This window comes from Typopeltis vanoorti, chromosome 12, assembly GCF_054136105.1.
Source record: "Typopeltis vanoorti isolate ZY-2024b chromosome 12, IOZ_Tvanoo_1.0, whole genome shotgun sequence".
NCBI lineage: Eukaryota > Metazoa > Arthropoda > Arachnida > Uropygi > Thelyphonidae > Typopeltis > Typopeltis vanoorti.
In genome coordinates, this window is record NC_143560.1 from 131603394 (window position 1) to 131622353 (window position 18960).

The window sequence follows — 18960 nt, forward strand, 5'->3', positions numbered from 1 at the left end:
TCGTCTTCATATCTAGGAAACATGCTTTCATCACATTCTTATTAAGGGCCCCTGATCATAGAATAACTATTGCAATTTAAAAGCCATCATCTTCATCATTATTTCGCATATGTTTTATATACAAATAACATATAGTTACATTATTTCATCTCTACAGGGATTAATTGTATAATTCTGAATGTATTCCTTTTTTTTTATAAATATACATTTCACAGAAATATTATTATTCAGGCTATTTACAGTTATGCACAGCCTGTATGAAGCATTCAGTATTAAATGAAATAATAGCAATTTTATACTGGAAGTGGAAGAGGTTCAAGATTTGGGAGTGACGGTAAACAGTATACTGAAGTTTACAAGGCATATTGCATGTGTTGCAAAGACTGCACATCATCGTGTTGCTATGATAAGATGTGAACTAACATGTAGGAATAAGGAAGTTGTTGTGCCACCATATTAACCACTGGTCAGACCACACTTGGAATGTTCTGCTCAGATTTGATCACTTGGTTTTCAATGTGATGTGGAAACATTGGAGAGGGTCCAGAGATGAGTGACTAAGACAATATCAAGATTTTGGAATGCTAGTTACAGAGAAAGGTTGAAGAAATGCGGATTTCAGAATTTAGTGGGGAGGAAAAACAGATGATATGACAGATGTTTAAGTTAGTGAGAGGATTTTATCAGATTAATCCAGAGGGGGATATAAAAAGAATAGAAGGCAAGAGAGGGAAAATCGGAGATTATGGAGGAGGAAATTAGAAATGAGGAGTGAGCTGGAAAAGAGATCAGTGAAGCTTTTGGGATTTTCAAAAACTATCTAGTAGATTCTATGTTTAAATGTTTTCCAAGGGTGAGAAAGTTAAATAAGGTAGGTGTGAGATGGATGAATAAAGAGATTAAGCATGCGATACAGAGAAAAAGGGCATTGTGGAGGCAGCATAAGAGAAGTGGAAATAACCAATTTCATGAGGTCTACAAAGACCAGGCAAGGAGGGTGACTTCGTTGGTGAGGGATAGCTAAAGAGAGGTATGAACAGCAGTTAGCAAATTATGCCAAAAATAATCCTAAGGAGTTTCTTTCGATATGTAGCCAGCAAAAGAAAGAACGATTATGGAAGGATGACATTGATTGGAGAAAATGGTATAAAGACAGCTGTTGCAGAATGTATGGTGGAAATACTTAACGAGCAGTTCATAAAGGTCTTTAAATCTTGTGAATGTGATTTCATAGAGAGATTGAGAGCAGTTGATGATGGGGAGGAGAGACTGACTGTAAGTGAGCGAGAGGTGTATGGGGAGTTGAGCAAACTAGATGTTAATAAGGCTGTGTTTTGATTGTTGATTTGTGAAGTGTATATAGGCATTAATGCTATATTAGTTGTGGTCGTATAGCTTCCACACTTCTGGTTTTAATGTTCCAGAATTGTCTTGTTCAGTAGTATAGGTATGACATGTGATGATCACCACAGGCAGTTCAGTTATTGGCTGTTGCATAAAAAACTTTCTTTGTATAAACTTTCCAAGAGTGAACTACTTTTGTGTAGGACCATAGTCTTATTTTAAAGAACTCAATGTTCAGTGGAGATGGCATTTTCTGTAAGTCTGGACTATTTTGTCTCATGGAATTTAACATAATCAAGATGCTCACCATCACAAATAGCTGCAGATCTAACAGTTCAGCTAACACTTGCCCACAATGGCAAGTAATTTAATAAACATCAGGATAGGCTCAAGGCAAAAGTTTTTCCTTTCCAAAGCCTGAAAAGGCAGAAATTTTGTACATAGAGTGAAAGGACACTTGAAGACTGACAGATCTAAGCAATTTAGTTATTCTTTTAGAAATGCCTTTCTTATTAGCCATTGCCCCTCATCATCTTTTTTTTTTTTTTTGACTACTAGGGAGCCAGATAGAGCAGTGATTAATACCCTATGTAGCGAATAAATAAGCACACAATTCTAAGGGCTTCGGATTTTGCTATTGCTCCTAAATTTGTTCCCATAATAGAATTTTTGTAGCTGTAGCTAAAGCATTACATGATATTGCTTCAGACACAGCTAACCATCTTCATTTTCATAGCAGAATTCCTTTTTAAATGCAAGCAGCCTCCAACTTCTAATTTATCTTACCCAGAAATTGAGGCTTTATTCCCCCCCCACCCCCCTCTCTCTCTCTAAAGGCAGAACACTAATTTTTTATTAATAAGACTTATAAGGAAAATGTAATAATAGTTCAAGACTGAAAAGAATGACTGTACATCCAGTCAAATGAAAAAAAAAAAATTGAATACACTCATTGACAGTATCTCTTGCTAGGATGAAGGAACCAATAAGAAAATAAAAATTTACCATGAACACCCTCCTAAGTAATAAGTACTTCCATAGTTCAGGAAGCAGATATTCCATTATACTTTAATTTCCTATGCTTTAATGTTTCAATGCTTTAAAATCCCTTTCTAAATTACATTCAGCATTTTGAAAACTCTCACTTCTTTCCACAGTACTGATAGGAGGAGGGGATGATATGATTGCAATGTGTGAGAGGAGCCTATCAGACAGATACTGGGGAATTATTGCATAAGATAAATGGGTGATGTGAGACTAAGAGTTCATCCCTGGAAACTGTACAAAAAGTCTAAAGTGTACACAGAGTGTGAAGTGTTCAACCTCTCACTATGTGTCTTTGGAGTCCACGGAGGCTTTGAAGTAATACAACAAATACTAAATCCTGTTTCTTTATTAGGAACAGTTCTCACTTCAAAGAAAAATCTCAGAGCTTTCTCTTAACCAAAGTTAACTTGGATAACTTGTTAGCAGATGTATTTATGTTATTGTCTGTATCCAAAATGACATTCAGATTGCTGAAACAACTACAACTTCCAAAAATCCAGACATTTTGTACAAGATATGCAGTGAGTATGATATTACATATTACGGGATGGTTGAGAGATAAGATAAAAGATGTCAAGAAAAGAGCTGACAATTTGGGACTACTTTCTATGTAGCAAAAGAGAAACATATTCTTAGAAAAGAGACAAAACTGTCCAATTTTTTGTACAACCCTATCATACTTCAAGGAAGCTGCTTCAAGGTACACAAACATTAAATAGGAAATATCTTATATCTGCATCTTATTAATAAAGTGACAGCAGAACTGGATAAAGGTAATAGCTACACTATGATACTGCTTGACTTTGCCAAGGCATTTGACAGAATACCACATGAAAAATTGTAAAAAAAGTTTTACTAACAGTGGAGAGGATGGGAATGGATATGAAGCTAGTAGTATGGATAGGGGAATGACTGACAGACAGGCACCAGAGAGCAGTATATGGGGAGTGGAGTCTAGGAGAATATTGGTGACTGGTGGAGTACTTCAAGGTTTGATACTAGGGACACTACTCTTTAATTTGTATATAATTGACTTAGGAAAAGATTTAAAAGGGGATATTCAGTTGTTTGCTGATGATGCAAACTAGGAGTAGCAATAGTTGATAAAGCTGATGTATACATCCTGCAGGATGATTTAAATAAATTGGCATTGTGGGCAAAGAATAATGATTGTCAGTTTAAGGTTGAAAAATGTAAGGTTATGAAAAAGTTGCATATGGTGTATCATAAATTATATATTTAATTTAATTCTTTATCCAAGTGTACACAAACAAAGTTTGCACCTGGAGTATCTTCAGGACTGGGGCAGTTCGTGGAAAAGGCAGGCTGAGTTCACATCACTTTCCTTAGTATCCCATAAAGCAAAGCACATCTCCTTGTAGACATGTATAATGCTATGCATTATGGGAAGGGTCACTACCCAGACCGGTTTCCCTGTATTAAGTGCAGGATTACCTCTCCAAAAACTCGTGGATCCCCCCCCATCCCCAGATCACCTAACAATGCGTGACCAAAAAAGATCTTAACTCACCAGTTGTTCCCCTCAGTAACCGGCTCACTCCATCACTGAGAAGAACTCTCAGCATTGGCCCTACCAGTGTGCAGGCTCACCCCACCACTGAGCAGAACTGAACATATTTCATCTGAGGGGTAACAGCCAGTGGCATAGCTAGAGGGGGGGGAGGAGGGGGCAGTCCGCACTGGGCCGAACTTTGAACCTTTTTTAACTTTTACAGTTAATTCTAAAATACAGTCTTGAGAACTCATTTCCAAATATTGTAATACTACTGCAAAATTTCCTCACAATTGCTGTAAGTGTTGCTAGTTGTGAGAGAAGTTTTTCTAAATAAAACTGATTAAAAATTATGATGATAGATTAAGATGATTTTGCTAACAGAAAAGCAAGAAATACAACATTTTAGAATATTGAAATTAAAGTTTTACTTCAAAAATAAACATAGTGTTTTAATTTATTTCCCTATATGTTGTTTTGAGTTTTTGTAGTATTTTTGATGTGTATTGAGAGGTGTGGCAAACTCAGGGACTGCCATGGGTGGCAAAAGCTCTAGCTACACCACTAGTAACAGCAACAGCCATGCCTCAGTTAACTTCATGGGCTACAGCATTGCCATTCATTACTCCTCTACCTGGGTAACAGCAACAGCTGAGCCTCAGTTAGAACTTCATTGGCTACACCATTGCCATCCATCATCCAAACTTCCAACTGGTTTCGACATTTATTGAGGTCTCTTCAGTGGGAGCCAGACCCAGAGGTGATACCAAGGTTGAAGCAATGCAGAAGTCATATTTCCATATGCCAGTTGCAAAAGGTGTCACACCTTATTATTATATTACTCTGGATTAGAGAAAGATGGCTCCCACTGAAGAGACCTCAATAAAGTCAAAACCAGTCTGGGTAGTGACCCTTCCCATAATGCATAGCATTATACATGTCCACAAGGAGATGTGCTTTGTATTATGGGATACTAATGAAAGTGATGTGAACTCAGTCCACCTTTGCCACGAGTTGCCCCAGTCCTGAAGATACTTCAGGCACAAACTTTGCTTGGTTGAACTTGGATAAAGGATTAAACTAAATATATAGTTTATGGTCTAACCAAGTGAAAAAAACTTCCAACATCTTTCTCTAATGCAGAGTAATTTAATAATAAAGTGTGACAACTTTGGCAATTGACATATGGAAATGACTTCAAGAATGAAGCATATGACTTCTGCATATGCTTCATTCTTGGTATCACCTCTGGGTCTGGCTCCCACTGAAGAGATCTCAATAAAGGTTGAAACTGGTCTGGGTAGTGACCCTTCCCATAATGCATAGCATTATACATGTCTGCAAGGAGATGTGCTTTGCATTATGGGATACTAAGGAAAGTGATGTGAACTCGGTGAACCTTTGCCATGAGTTGCCCCAGTCATGAAGATACTTCAGACACAAACTTTGTTTGCTTACACTTGGATAAAGAATTAAACTAAATATATAGTTTATGGTCTAACCAAGTGGAAAAACATCCAACAATATGATGCATCATATTGATGATATTGATTTGCAGGAAATTGATGAGGCTAGGGATAATGGTGGACAAAGAGTTAACGTTCAGAAGGCTGTTGCAAAAGTTGGTAAAATTGCTCAACAAATTACTTTGATGTTGAAAAACACACTAACAAGTAAAGATAAGGAGGTTATTATTCCAAATCATAAGGCTATGATTTGGCCACATCTTGACTACTATGCACAGATTTGGACAGCTGTGTTTCTTGGAGACCAGAAGGTGATTGAAAAAATTTTGAGATGAGTGGCCATGATGGTAACAGGTCTGTGGAATACTCCTTACAAGAATGGGTTGAGGGTTTGTGGGTTAGTAATAATTATGGTAAAAATTATGGTAAACTTTGAAGATATTAAAGGGGTTTTATAGAATTGATGCAAGTGAAATTTTTCAATATACAACAAATAGTCAGAAAACTATGGGCAATCTGCAGAAGTTGTGTAAGAGTGTGGTTAGTAGGGGTGTGCAGAACAGATTTTTTGCATGGAGAATAATGAGTGAGTGGAATGGATTGCCAGAATTGGTTTTGAGTCCCTTGATGATGAATGGATTCAAGGAGAGATATGATAGGATTTGTGTGTATAATGGTTGATTTGGGTCTTCCTCGATGAGTCTCCAGACTCCTGCAGCCATGTGGATGCCATAAATCATGATAATAATAATAAGAAGAAGAATATTTGTCTCTCTTCAGTAATGTGCTCCAGGATGAAACATCAGACTTTCCTGAAGATATTCTTCACCTCTTTGATTTTGTCATCCATTCTGGCCACTTTACTTTTCAAAACTTTACTAGCAAATTGAAGGTGCAGCCATGATCGACTTTCTCCTACCATTGCAAACTATTTCATGGAGCTATTTGAATAAAGATACTAGATAAAATCTCTTGTAAATTTTCCTTGTGGTGAAGAAGGGTGTGAGGAGTAGGTTTTTTTTTTTTTTACATGGAGAATTGTCAGTGAATGGAATGTATTACCATAATGTGTTGTTAATGCAAGGAGTGTTAAGGATTTTAAGATTTGTTATGATAAATATGATGTCAGTTGAATGAACCTCCCACGATGAGTCTGTTGACTCCATAGAGGGTATAATAATAATATGGGGATGACATTTTTGAAGTTTGGCAATGTACCTTTTTGATGATGATAATAATATTCACTAATACATTCAATTTTCTTTATAAGTAGTAAAATTTCATCATGTTGCCTTTTTTTTTTTTTTTTTAGACCTTCTTCTTTCATTAGATGGTAGCCTGTGTTTCTCTATTTTTAGAAAGAAAATCCACATTATTCTTTACATTCATGTGTTTCACATCACCAACATTGTCAAAAATTAGTACCATTAAAACTTGTACATTGAATTCATTCTTTATGCTAAATTGAAGCATGATAAAGCACCTCCGTAGCGCAATTGGAAGAACGACGGTACATTGCGCCCTTCAATTGGAATAGGAGTTCGATTCTCATCGCGACGGGAGGAATCTTTATCTGGTCGATTTCAATTCGAAGGTGAGTTAGCCGATCTCATACAGAGGTAGCAGGGTTTTTTCTCCCGGAAACTCGGGTTTTTCATCCCGCATACATACAAATCGGCCCTTCAGAACACACGCAATTTACAGACAAAAATTACTAGTTGTGGTGGTGTTGGAGGTGGGCGGTAGATGGCATTGATGGAGATGATTCGTAGTAGCGGTTAGGTGTAGAGACAGTTGAAGATGTCCTCCTGCGATGAGTCTTTGGACTCCTTGGAGGTATCAGGAATAATAATAATAATAATAATAATAATAATAATGATATTGCATATCTTCTGGCTAATGACTTTGCTGTACTATATGTCAACAAGCCATGATGAAGCCATTAACTTCAATGAAAGTTTTTGTCAATAAGCCCAAGTTCTGTTGACATAAGACTATATCAATGCATTCATCGAATCTTATATCAACAATATCATTAATTATAGAGTTTCCTCCCGAGAAGTAGATCATCACTTTACCATCCCTTATATGAAAGGGATTTCTGAGGAATAGCAACTTTGCTTAGGTTTGTTGATCTTCAGGTGTCCTTTCACTCTATTACCAAGATTTTTTCTGTTATAGACTCTTTAGAGGATTAACCTACTCTATTGTGTATCCAATTCCAGTCATTGTGGGTTATTCTAGGAAATTTTTTAGCTATGTGGCCAGTAGGAGAAGAGATGACTATGGAAGAATGATATTGTGGGATAAAAATGGGAATAAAGTGATGATGCAGAGGACATAGTGGAATTATTCAATGAACACTTTATTGTATTTCATCCTAGAGGAGTCAGTTTTAATGCTAGAGGGATAGGGCAGGTTCGAGGTTTAGAGGTACAGGAGGAGAGTGTGTTTAAGATACTGAGTACTCTGGATGTCAGTAATGCTTTGGGACTGAATGGTATTTCACCACGAGTTTTGAGAGAATATGCTAGAGAACTGACAGTGCCTTTAACCTGGCTTTTCAATGAAAGTCTGGCTGCGGGAAAGGTGCCCAGGGAATAGAAGGAAGGTAAGATAGTGCCATTGCATAAGGGTGGTAACAGATTGGAAGTGTCTCATTATAGGCCAGTCTGTGTGTCATCAGTAGTTGTTAAGATCTTGGAGAAAGTAGTGAGGGACCATATACACATTGGGCAGATGAGGATAATGTTATCTGTGAGAGTCAACATGGATTTGTGAAAGGATGCTCTTGTTTTAGCAATATGCTAGCCTTTTATAATAAAGTTACAAGAGCATTAGATGAGGGAAAGGCATATGCTGCCATTTTACTAACTTAGTGAAGGCATTTGACAGGGTGCCACATGATAAACTGATATTTAAGTTGCAGCACATGGGTCTGGATGTCAGATTGGTCAATTGGAGTCAGGATTGGCTATCTGATAGGTATCAGAGAGTTGTTGTATGGTGGAGCAGTTTCAAGGAAGCAGAGGGCTACAAGTGGGGTCCCACAGGGCTCAGTACTAGGACCTATATTGTTTAACCTTTATATCAACATTGCCAGTGGATTGCAAGGGGATATTCAGTTGTTTGCAGATGATGCAAAGCTGGGAAGGATTATTAGTAACAGTGCAGATGTGGTAGCCCTGCAAGAGGATTTAAATAAGCTAAATAGATGGGCAAATGAATGGGGGTATCGATTTAATGCAGCAAAATGTAAGGTCTTGAGGTTTGGGACACTGCATACTCTATGGGAGGAGTTATACTGGGATTGATGATTGATAGAAACCTGAAATTTAGGGGACATATTGCAAAGGTAGTGAAGGTAACGCAGAGGATTGCTGCAATTATGAGGACCGTGACCTGCAGAAATAAGAGGGTTATCATTCCGTTGTATAAGTCTCTGATCAGACCACACTTAAACTATTGTTCTCAGATTTGGTCCCCAGGGTACAAAGACGGATGACAAAGATGGTTTCAGGACTGTAAAATTTTGGTTATGAGGATCAGTTGAGGGAATGTGGACTGCAGAGTTTGGTGGATAGAAGAAGGAGAGGTGATATGATTGAGACTTTTAAACTGTTGAGAGGTGGTTACAGGATTGACACTGGGGAGTTCTTTGACTTAGTTGAACAGCAGGAAGGAGTGATGACAAGAGGTCATCTCTGGAAGTTCCGAAAGGAAACTGTGAGCAAGAGGGTGAGGAGTGGTTTCTTTGCATTGGAGGGTGGTTGAACCGTGGAATGCATTGCCTGATGGAGTGGTGAGAGCAAGAACGGTCACTGAGTTTAAGGAGTGGTATGATAGACTTTGTGTTTCTTAGGGGGGAACTCCCCTCAATGAGACTTGACAGACTTTATGTTCTTAGGAAGGACCTCCCACGATGAGTCTTTTGACTCCATGGAGGCCTGAATAATAATAATAATAATAATAATAATCAAGAAGTAGCCTGTGTAGCTCAGTGGATGTGGCGTTTGCACACCACCGCACTTGGCCGCACGAAGGAAGGCTTGGTTTCGAGTCTAGTCGGCGACTAGAGGAAATTTTTCTAAGCCTTTTTTCGACCGGTTCCCGAGTTAGTCGTTCTCTGGCACGGGCGAGCAGGTTTTTCCTCCCGGAAACTCGGGTTTTTCGTCCTGTAAACTCAAGAAAATCGACCGTAGAACCCACATTATTTCAGACATTAAATATATTGTGTTAGGGTTAGGGACCACGAGATGGCGGCACATTTGAGCCGTCTCTCTTCACTGCATACCGCTTAATTAGTGATAGCCTTGGGCCATCTGTCTCTGATTGGGTACCAGTGGAGATTGAACTGCCCACTCAGTCTCCAAAAGTTAGATAGGGCTAAATGGCCTCGCCTACTCCCGTATACGGGAATAAAAAGGCGTTAGCTGATTTTTTTTTTTTTTTTTTTTTTTAATAATCAAGATCAATGAAAGTGACTGCAGATTTAAGTTTCTTCTGGAAGCCTGCTTCAATCTGCGTTACCAGGACCTGGTCACAGCAACTTCTTCTTGACCTGATGTCTTGCTTGCTTCACGAAATTTGCACAGAAATGAAGGGCTGAAGATTTTCCACTTATAGGAAATAGTTTTCTCCATACACCTCAACATGTGAAATAGTTTTAAGATTTAATAATAAATCTCTTCTTTAAAATTATACAGTTAAGACCATAATTTATTTTTATACCATGCCACTCAGTTATTTGTGTGTAATTAACACATTTTCTTTCTTGATTGTTCTGGTTGTCACTTCTGTCTCTTTAATTTAAAATTTATATTCAGGATGCTTTTTTACAAGAGCAAAAATGTTATGATAAATAAAAATTTCATCCATTTATTCCCTTCTTATTATTTATTCAGTGTTAGTGATGCTTGCTTATGCTTTCCTATCTGATGTATTATTATAAAGTGATGTATTGTTGAAGAAAGAAAGAGAGATGGGGAGAAAAAGTCATCTTGGAATTGTTATTATTATGCAAGAAATTCTTTGGTATTGATAAAAATAATAACAACACTTATCATCATTACAGTGAGAAAACCATTTTGAAAGCTCACTCCTTTCCATAGCAATGATAATAATAAAAATTGAAAAAAAAAAATTATTACTTTAAATGTATACATTTGATTATGTGCATTCTTAAGTAAAGAATGGCATATATTTACTAATCGTTATTTTATTTATTTCACATGAAGTTTCAAATTGTTGGTACCCCATCTTATGATAATGGTTATCTTGCATTTGATGACATCTTGATACTTAAAGACTGTAATGAAACAAGCAGTGTTATTACTACTGTACCACCAGTAATTTATCGTAAGTTTCTTCCATTGTTTTTGTTAAATAATTAAATTCAAGTTTATAAACTGAACATCTTACAAAGAAACATTTTACTAACTTACATTAAGAAGCATTTAATTAATATATTAAAAGAAAGACAAATATTGAGTAATATTCTAAAACCTTTCATTTCATAAGTATATATGAATATAATCAAATACAAATAAGTATTTGCTGATGAATAAATAATATTTATAAATTCTGATGATAACTTATAGAAAAATATTTTAAATTTAAATGAGATAGCCAAAGATATTATTATTATTATTATTATCATTATTATTATTCAGGCTTCCATGGAGTCAAAAGACTCATCTTGGGAGGTCCTTCCTAAGAACATAAAGTCTGTCAAGATTCATCGAGGGGAGGTCGCCCCCTCAGAAACACAAAGTCTATCATACCACTCTTGAAACTCATTGACCGTTCTCACTCTCACCACTCCATCAGGCAATGCATTTCATGGTTCAACCACCCTCCAATGCAAAGAAACCACTCCTCACCCTCTTGCTCACAGTTTCCTTTCGTAACTTCCAGGGATGGCCTCTTGTCATCACTCCTTCCTGCTGTTCAACCAAGCGAAAGAACTCCCCAGTGTCAACCCTGTAACCACCTCTCAACAGTTTAAAAGTCTCAATCATATCACCTCTCCTTCTTCTATCCACCAAACTCTGCAGTCCACATTCCCTCAACTGATCCTCATAACCAAAATTGTACAGTCCTGAAACCATCTTTGTCATCCATCTTTGTATCCTTTCCACAGTTAATTTATCCCCTTTAAATCCTGGAGACCAAATCAGAGAACAATAGTTTAAGTGTGGTCTGATCAGAGATTATACAACGGAATGATAACCCTTTTATCTCTGCAGGTCACTGTCCTTCTCATAATTGCAGCAATCCTCTGTGTTATCTTCACTACCTTTGCACTATGTCCCCTAAATTTCAGGTTTCTATCAATCATCAGCCCCCCCCAGATCTCTTGTCTCCCCTACTTCCTCCAATATAACTCCTGTCATAGAGTATCCAGCATCCCATCTATGTTTCTCAAACCTCAAGCCTTTACATTTTACTGCATTAAATCGACACACCCATTCATTTGTCCATATATCTAGCTTATTTAAATCCTCTGCAGGGCTACCACATCTGCACTACTAATAATCCTTCCCAGCTTTGCATCATCTGCAAACAACTGAATATCCCCTTGCAATCCACTGGCAATGTTGATATAAAGGTTAAACAATATAGGTCCTAGTACTGAGCCCTGTGGGACCCCACTTGTAACCCTCTGCTCCTCTGCTTCCTTGAAATTGCTCCACCATACACAACTCTCTGAATCCAGACAGCCAATCCTGAATCCAGTTGACCAATCTGACATCCAGATCCATGTGCTGCAACTTAAATATCAGCTTATCATGTGACACCCTGTCAAATGCCTTCGCTAACTCTAAGAAAATTGCAGTATATGCCTTTCCCCTCATCTAATATTCTTGTAACTTTATTATTAAAGGCTAGCATATTGCTAAAACAAGAGCACCCTTTCACAAATCCATGTTGACTCTCACAGATAACATTACCCTCATCTGCCCAATGCTGTATATGGTCCCTCACTACTTTCTCCAAGATCTTAACAACTACTGATGACACACAGACGGGCCTATAATTAGACACTTCCAGTCTGTTACCACCCTTATGCAATGGCACTATCTTACCTTCCTTCCATTCCCTGGCCACCTTTCCCACAGCCAGACTTTCATTGAAAAGCCAGGTTAATGACACTGTCAGTTCCCTAGCACATTCTCTTAAAACTCGTGGTGAAATACCATCCAGTCCCAAAGCTTTACTGACATCCAGAGTACTCAGTATCTGAAACACACTCTCCTCCTGTACCTCTAAACCTTGAACCTGCCCTATCCCTCTAGCATTAAAACTGACTCCTCTAGGATGAAATTCAATAAAGTGTTCATTGAACAATTCCACTATGTCCTCTGCATCAGTCACTCTATTCCCATTTTTATTCCACAATATCATTCTTCCACAGTCTTTTCTCCTCCTACTGGCCACATAGCTAAAAAATTCCCTTGGATTTTCTTTGGATATTAGGGCCAATCTCCTCTTATATTCCAGTTTCGTTTTCCTTACCACACTGATCACTCTTCTGGCCTATGTCTTATATTCTTCATGCATCTTCTCTTCACCTGTCTCCTTATATCTCTTCCATAGCCTCTTTTTCGCATGCAATTCCTGTTTAATATTGTTTGTTATCCACTTTACTCCAAATTGTGTCCTCTTCTTCACTCGTGGTATACAACTTACAATTGCTGCTAACAAATATTCTTTCACAATTTCCCACGCACTAATGATATCCCGGCCTTCCAATTCCTCCCTCCATGAAACTTCTCTAAGTTGACGTGTAAGACTATTATAATCACCTGCATTATAATGCAGGTAATTATAATTGCCTCCGTAGCGCAATTGGAAGAATGACGGTACATTGCTCCCTTCGATTGGAATAGGCCTAAGTTCGATTCTCGTCGCGACAGGAGGAATCTTTATCTAGATGATTTCAATCGAAGGTGAGTTAGCCGATCTCATATGGAGGTAGCAGGGTTTTTTCTCCCGGAAACTCGGGTTTTTCATCCTGCATACGGACAAATCTGCCCTTCAGAATACACGCAATTTACAGACAAAAATTACTAGTTGTGGTAGTGGTGGAGGTGGGCGGTAGAAGGCGTTGATTCGTAGTAGAGGTTCGGTGTAGTAGTTGAGACAGTTGTAGGTGTCCTCCCGCGATGAGTCTTCGGACTCCTTAGAGGTGTCACGAATAATAATAATAATAATAATAATAATTCCACATAAGTTCCCGTCTCTTTGATATTCCTGCTTGTCTATTGATTTTCCAAGTCAAAACCATATGGTCACTCTCTCCAACTGGTGGGAGAGATGTCATCTCAGTTATTATCAACTCTTCTGATGCTATAACCAAATCCAAAACTCTTGAACTTCTTGTTCTCTCTGTTACATGTTGCCTAAGACATTTGTCCCTCAAGAATTCTAGAAATTCCATTCCTCTATTGCTACATGCATCTTCTCTCTCCAATTTATACTACTGTAGTTAAAATCTCCCATAACAATCTTTCTTCTTGCACTTGCTAAACTTAGCTGTCTAAACATCTCCTGGTCCCCATCCTCTGTGCTTCCTGGGTCTGTAGCAACACCCCACTAAATATCCTGTCTTGCCTATCTCGACCTCACACCATACGCTCTCAAAATCATTTGTCTCACTTCCTTCCAAATCCTCCACCACAGATTATCGAATGATAATATCAACAGAAAAATCAAATCCGATGGCCTTTAAAGGACAAGATCCTGTAAGAACTAAAAGACTAATATATAACAAGATTTTAGAAGAAGTGAATTTATTTAATTACCTAGAATGTATGATTACATATGAAAAAGATAAATCTAAAAATTGTGAAATATTTAAAAATAACAGGTACAATTAACTATATTTAAACCTAACCTAGTTCAAAAACAAACCAAAATAAACATATACAATATGTTAGCCTTACCAGTCCTATTGTATGGAAGTGAAATCTGGACAATAATACAAAAAGATAAACAAAGAAATAACAGTTGAAAGTGCCTTAGACGATAGAAATATAAGATCTGATAATGTTGGAGTCTTGACAAGTAACAGACTGATTTGGAGGAAAATTGTAGATAGGAAGTTAGTAATGATGTAATTTTTTCATGTAGTACTGTCATATCCTGTACACCCCTTGAGGGTACATGGCAGGAATTTGATGATGATGATGATGATGATGATAACAGTTGAAATGAAGTTTATAAGAAAAATTTCATAGTATACTCTATTCGATCACAAAAGAAATGAAGAAATTATGAAAGAACCAGGAAACAGTAATATAAAAAATGAAAAAATATAAATATAAATGGATGGAATACGTTGAAATAATAATAATAATTATTATTATTATTATTATTATTATGACACCTCCAGGGAGTCCAAAGACTCATCGAGGGAGAGTGTGCCGACTGTATCGAACGATTGCTCTCCTTCCAACTACTAACCTTGCTCAAACTTGTTTAATTTTTTTTTGCGAGCCATTGGTAGCAGAGGCTCTACCAATCGACCAAATTTTGCTGCCAAAATACCTATTACTAGCAGCACTCAGGGTTCCCACTGGGCTCAGGTTGGCTTAACTTCAGTGATCAGATGAGATCCGGTGCTTTCAAACCAGTCTGACCACTGAAGAGAAAGATTACCAATACAAGCCTTAAATTGCAAACTATTAGGAAAAAGAAACAGGACATCCTCTTAAGCCTGCGGAGGTCACGGCTGATCTGACAGATATAAACAAATTGTTTAATATAAATATTCTTATATGTATCCAGTGTATAGCTTGGAAGTCATGACTAGCTGCACATGCATATATTACAAGTGATATTTCACACTGTTTATGCGGTCAAATTTGGTTTAACACGTGTTATGTAATGGTGTGTGATATTTCATAGTAAATGAAATCATGAAATCTGGAAAAAGAAAGTCCTTTGGAGGAATTACAAGATCAGTAATGATAATCAGTCACATGAAGAATGTAAAGAACAAGCCAGGATAGTGATTCAGTTAGTAAGGAAAACAAAAGTAGAGTATGAGCTGAAATTGGCAAATAGGCTAAGAAAAACCCTGAAGAGTTTTTCAGATATGTGGCAAGTAGAAGGAAGAATGATCATGGAAAGATGTAGTTAAGGGATGAAAGTGGTAGAATGGCAACTGCTGCAGAAGACATTGTTGAGCTATTCAGTGATCGATTTATAAGTCTGTTTCATCCTGATCAGTGTGGAATCATGAGGAAATTAAGTGTAGAGGACATAGGAGAGGATAGCTTAATTGTGAGTGAGCAGGAGGTATTTCAGGAAATAAATAACCTTGATGTTGATAAGGCGATAGGATTTGAAGAAATATCACCACGCATCTTAAGAGAATGTTCCAGGGAACTAGCAGTAGCATTAGCATGCCTGTTTAACAAGAGTTTTGCAACAACACAGATTACAAGGGAGTGGAAGGAGGGTAAAATTATTCCACTGCATAAAGGCAGTGATAAGGATGTAGCTTCAAATTATATACTGATCTGTATATCTGGAGTTAAGGTGAAAGTCTTGGAGAGATTGGTGAGAAATGAGATACATAAATGGGTTGATAACAGCAGTATTCTCTGTATACTTATCAGCATAGGTTTGTTAAGGGGGGGGGGGAGATCATGTTTCACTAACTTACTTATGTACTATAACAAGGTGACAAATACCTTGGACAGAGGAGATACATATACAGTGGTGTACTTAGATTTTGCAAAGGCTTTTGATAGATGCCACATGGCAAGCTCTTAAATAAATTGAAACATATGAGACTGGATAACAGACTTCTGTGTTGGATCAGTGACTGGCTCTCAGATAGGTATCAGAAAGTTGTATATGGGGGTGTAGTATCTTGATAGAGAAAGGTTACCAGTGGTGTGCCACAGGGGTCAGTTTTGGGGCCATTGTTGTTTAATTTATATGTTAATGATATTGGTCATGTTTTAGTAATTTACTTACTTATTATAAAGTGATGGCTTCCTTGGACAGAGGAGAGGGATACACAGTAATGTAATTAGCTTTCGCAAAGGCTTTTGATAAATTACCCCCATGATAAATTGATGGTCAAACTACTGCTGATGGGGTTGGATATTAAATTAGTGCAATGGATCAAAGACTGGCTATTTGATAGAGATCAGAAATAGAAAGTATTTTTAACTTGGGTATAGTTATGTTAAAGATACCAAGCAATTTTAAACCTGGTTTTACTCCATTTTTTCCCAAGTAAGCAAACAGACAAAATGTCAAGTTTGCGCCTGCAATTTATGCAAGACTAGCTGATCCCACAGGTAGTGCAAGACCAAGGCAACTCGTGGTAGACGTGGAGCAAGCTCTGATCACTAATCTTAATATTTACCCTTAATTTACCCTTAATGCCAAAACACATCTCCAAGAAGGGGATGTATGATGTTTTGTATTAAAGGCAAGGGGCCACTACCCAGACCGGTTTTGACCTTTACTGAGGTCTCATCAGTGGGGAGCCAGGCTAGAAATGCCAAGATTTAGTAATGCAGAGCTTGTAAGTATTTTACCAAAACGAGTTACCATAAGGTGTTATAACCTTATTAAATAAAAATCTTAGGAGGAGATATAGATGTAGAAAGTATTTTTAAATTGGGTATAGTTATGTTAAAGATACCAAGCAATTTTAAATTATCCTGATCCTGTAGTGGTTCTCAGTAAGATCTGCAAAATACCCCTCTACAGCTGCAATCATCTCATGTTTTGAAGAAAAACCCTGACCAGCAAGGAAGTGTTTTAGTTTTGAGAAGAGACAGAAGTCAGAGGGAGCCAAATCTGGGGAACAAGGTGGATGTTCTAACAATTCATAGTACATTAATCTAACAGATAATCTTAGGTGTTGATGGTTATTCATGACTTATTTTTCACAGTATTAACGACACCACACAATTTTATCAAGTAGATGTTTTATTAACTGCTTATATTTCACTGATTTTCAACTCAGCATCATCAGAGCACAACACTTGTACACGCGACAGTGATTGAGTGAGTGAGTGAAAGTATATTGTAGCAATGAACAAACAATCTAGTCCTATTTTTGGCGTCCTCTACTGAGAAAAAAAAAATCAGCTACGCAGGAGTTTCTCTTAGGATAACAATCTTGCAAATTAATGCAACCGTATTTGTTAAAGTTGGGAGAATTCTTCAAACCCATTGCTGACCCAAAAAATAATCTTTCAGATCTGTAATGACTTCTAAATAGCACATTCATTTTCCTCCATCTAATCCTGTGTGAAGGAGTGTCCAAAGTGTGGTCTGCCAGTCCCGACATACTAGTAATAGTTGCAAATGTATTTTTCATGCTCTTCCAGGTGGATGTTAACTGATCTTCCTGTTTGCCCATAATAGGCCAAGTCACAAGGAACTTCATATTCCTGGGTGTGCTAAAGGGTGAAGTTTATCCTTAGGTGAGCAGATCAGAGTTGCCAGCTTGACACGAGGTTTGAAAGTGGTGCGAAGGCCATGTTTCATCAATACTTTGGCTATCTTTTCTGATGTACCTTTGATATAGAGAATAGAAATGGTCATGTTGTATTCTTGTGTATTAGGAGAGGGCAGAGTAATTGGCCTATGTAGTATTTTATCTATTTTATGGGGATTATAGCTGTTGGCTAAGAACATATGTCATAGATATTTGAGTTCTATGGTCAGAGCTGTATCGTTAGAAAAAATGGCTCTGGCTCTGTGCGTAAGTGTTTTTAAAATGCCATACTGTTGGACTGGATGATGACGTGATTGTTTATGTAGGTATCTTCCTGTGTGTATAGGCTTTCTGTAAATGGAGAAAGATAGTGATCCATCTGAAAGGTGGGGTGACTAATGTGTCAAGAAATGGTAAACAGTTATTTGATTCTTTTTCTACTGTGAAGTGGATTTTGGGGTGTTAGTTGTTTAGGTAGGTGTTTACCTACATTACATTAGAAAAAGGTGATTTATTAGTCAGTTTTGACGTCTCTGCCCTCTTTACGAATCCCATTCAATGACACAATCCTTTTTTTACAGAATGAATTCCCTCCAGATATCATAGCGCTCTTTGCTCATGTATTATGTTCTGGTTATTTTGTATGGCAAAACACTTTTTACCTACAAAAAGACGGCAAGCCATGGGCTTGCCATAATACCCCCCCCCCCCATTGCTAACATTTACATGGAATGTTTGGAGCAACTTGCTTTAGGTTCCTCTCCTTTAAAACCCAAAGTCTGGCTTAGATACGTTGACAATGTTTTTGTGATCTGATCCCATGATCACCAGACCCTAGACACATTCCTTAGCCACCTAAACAACACAAACTCATACAGTTCACAATTGAGATTAAAAAACAGAACACACTTTCATTTCTAGATACACTTGTCACATGTCTTCCTTCTGGCAATCTTTCCTTCGTGGTTTACTGAAAACCGACACATACTGGCCAATATATACACATAAACTCCTACCACCACCCAACACAAAAACTAGGTGTCATCAGTACTCTAAAAAAACAGGGCTCTGAAAATCTGCTCCAGTGAAAGACGAATTTAAAGTGATCAGTAATA

At 37.5% G+C, this 18960-nt stretch overlaps 1 protein-coding gene across 1 annotated transcript in view; it reads left to right on the forward strand.

The window, feature by feature from the left end:
• The window catches only part of LOC150101230 (MAM and LDL-receptor class A domain-containing protein 2-like), a 1363156-nt gene that overhangs the window by 466173 nt on the left and 878023 nt on the right, over positions 1–18960 (forward strand). The window contains exon 20 of the mRNA XM_090402193.1: positions 10608–10728. Within this exon, the coding sequence (XP_090258319.1) occupies positions 10608–10728 (121 nt within the window). The remainder of the gene's footprint in view (positions 1–10607; positions 10729–18960) is intronic.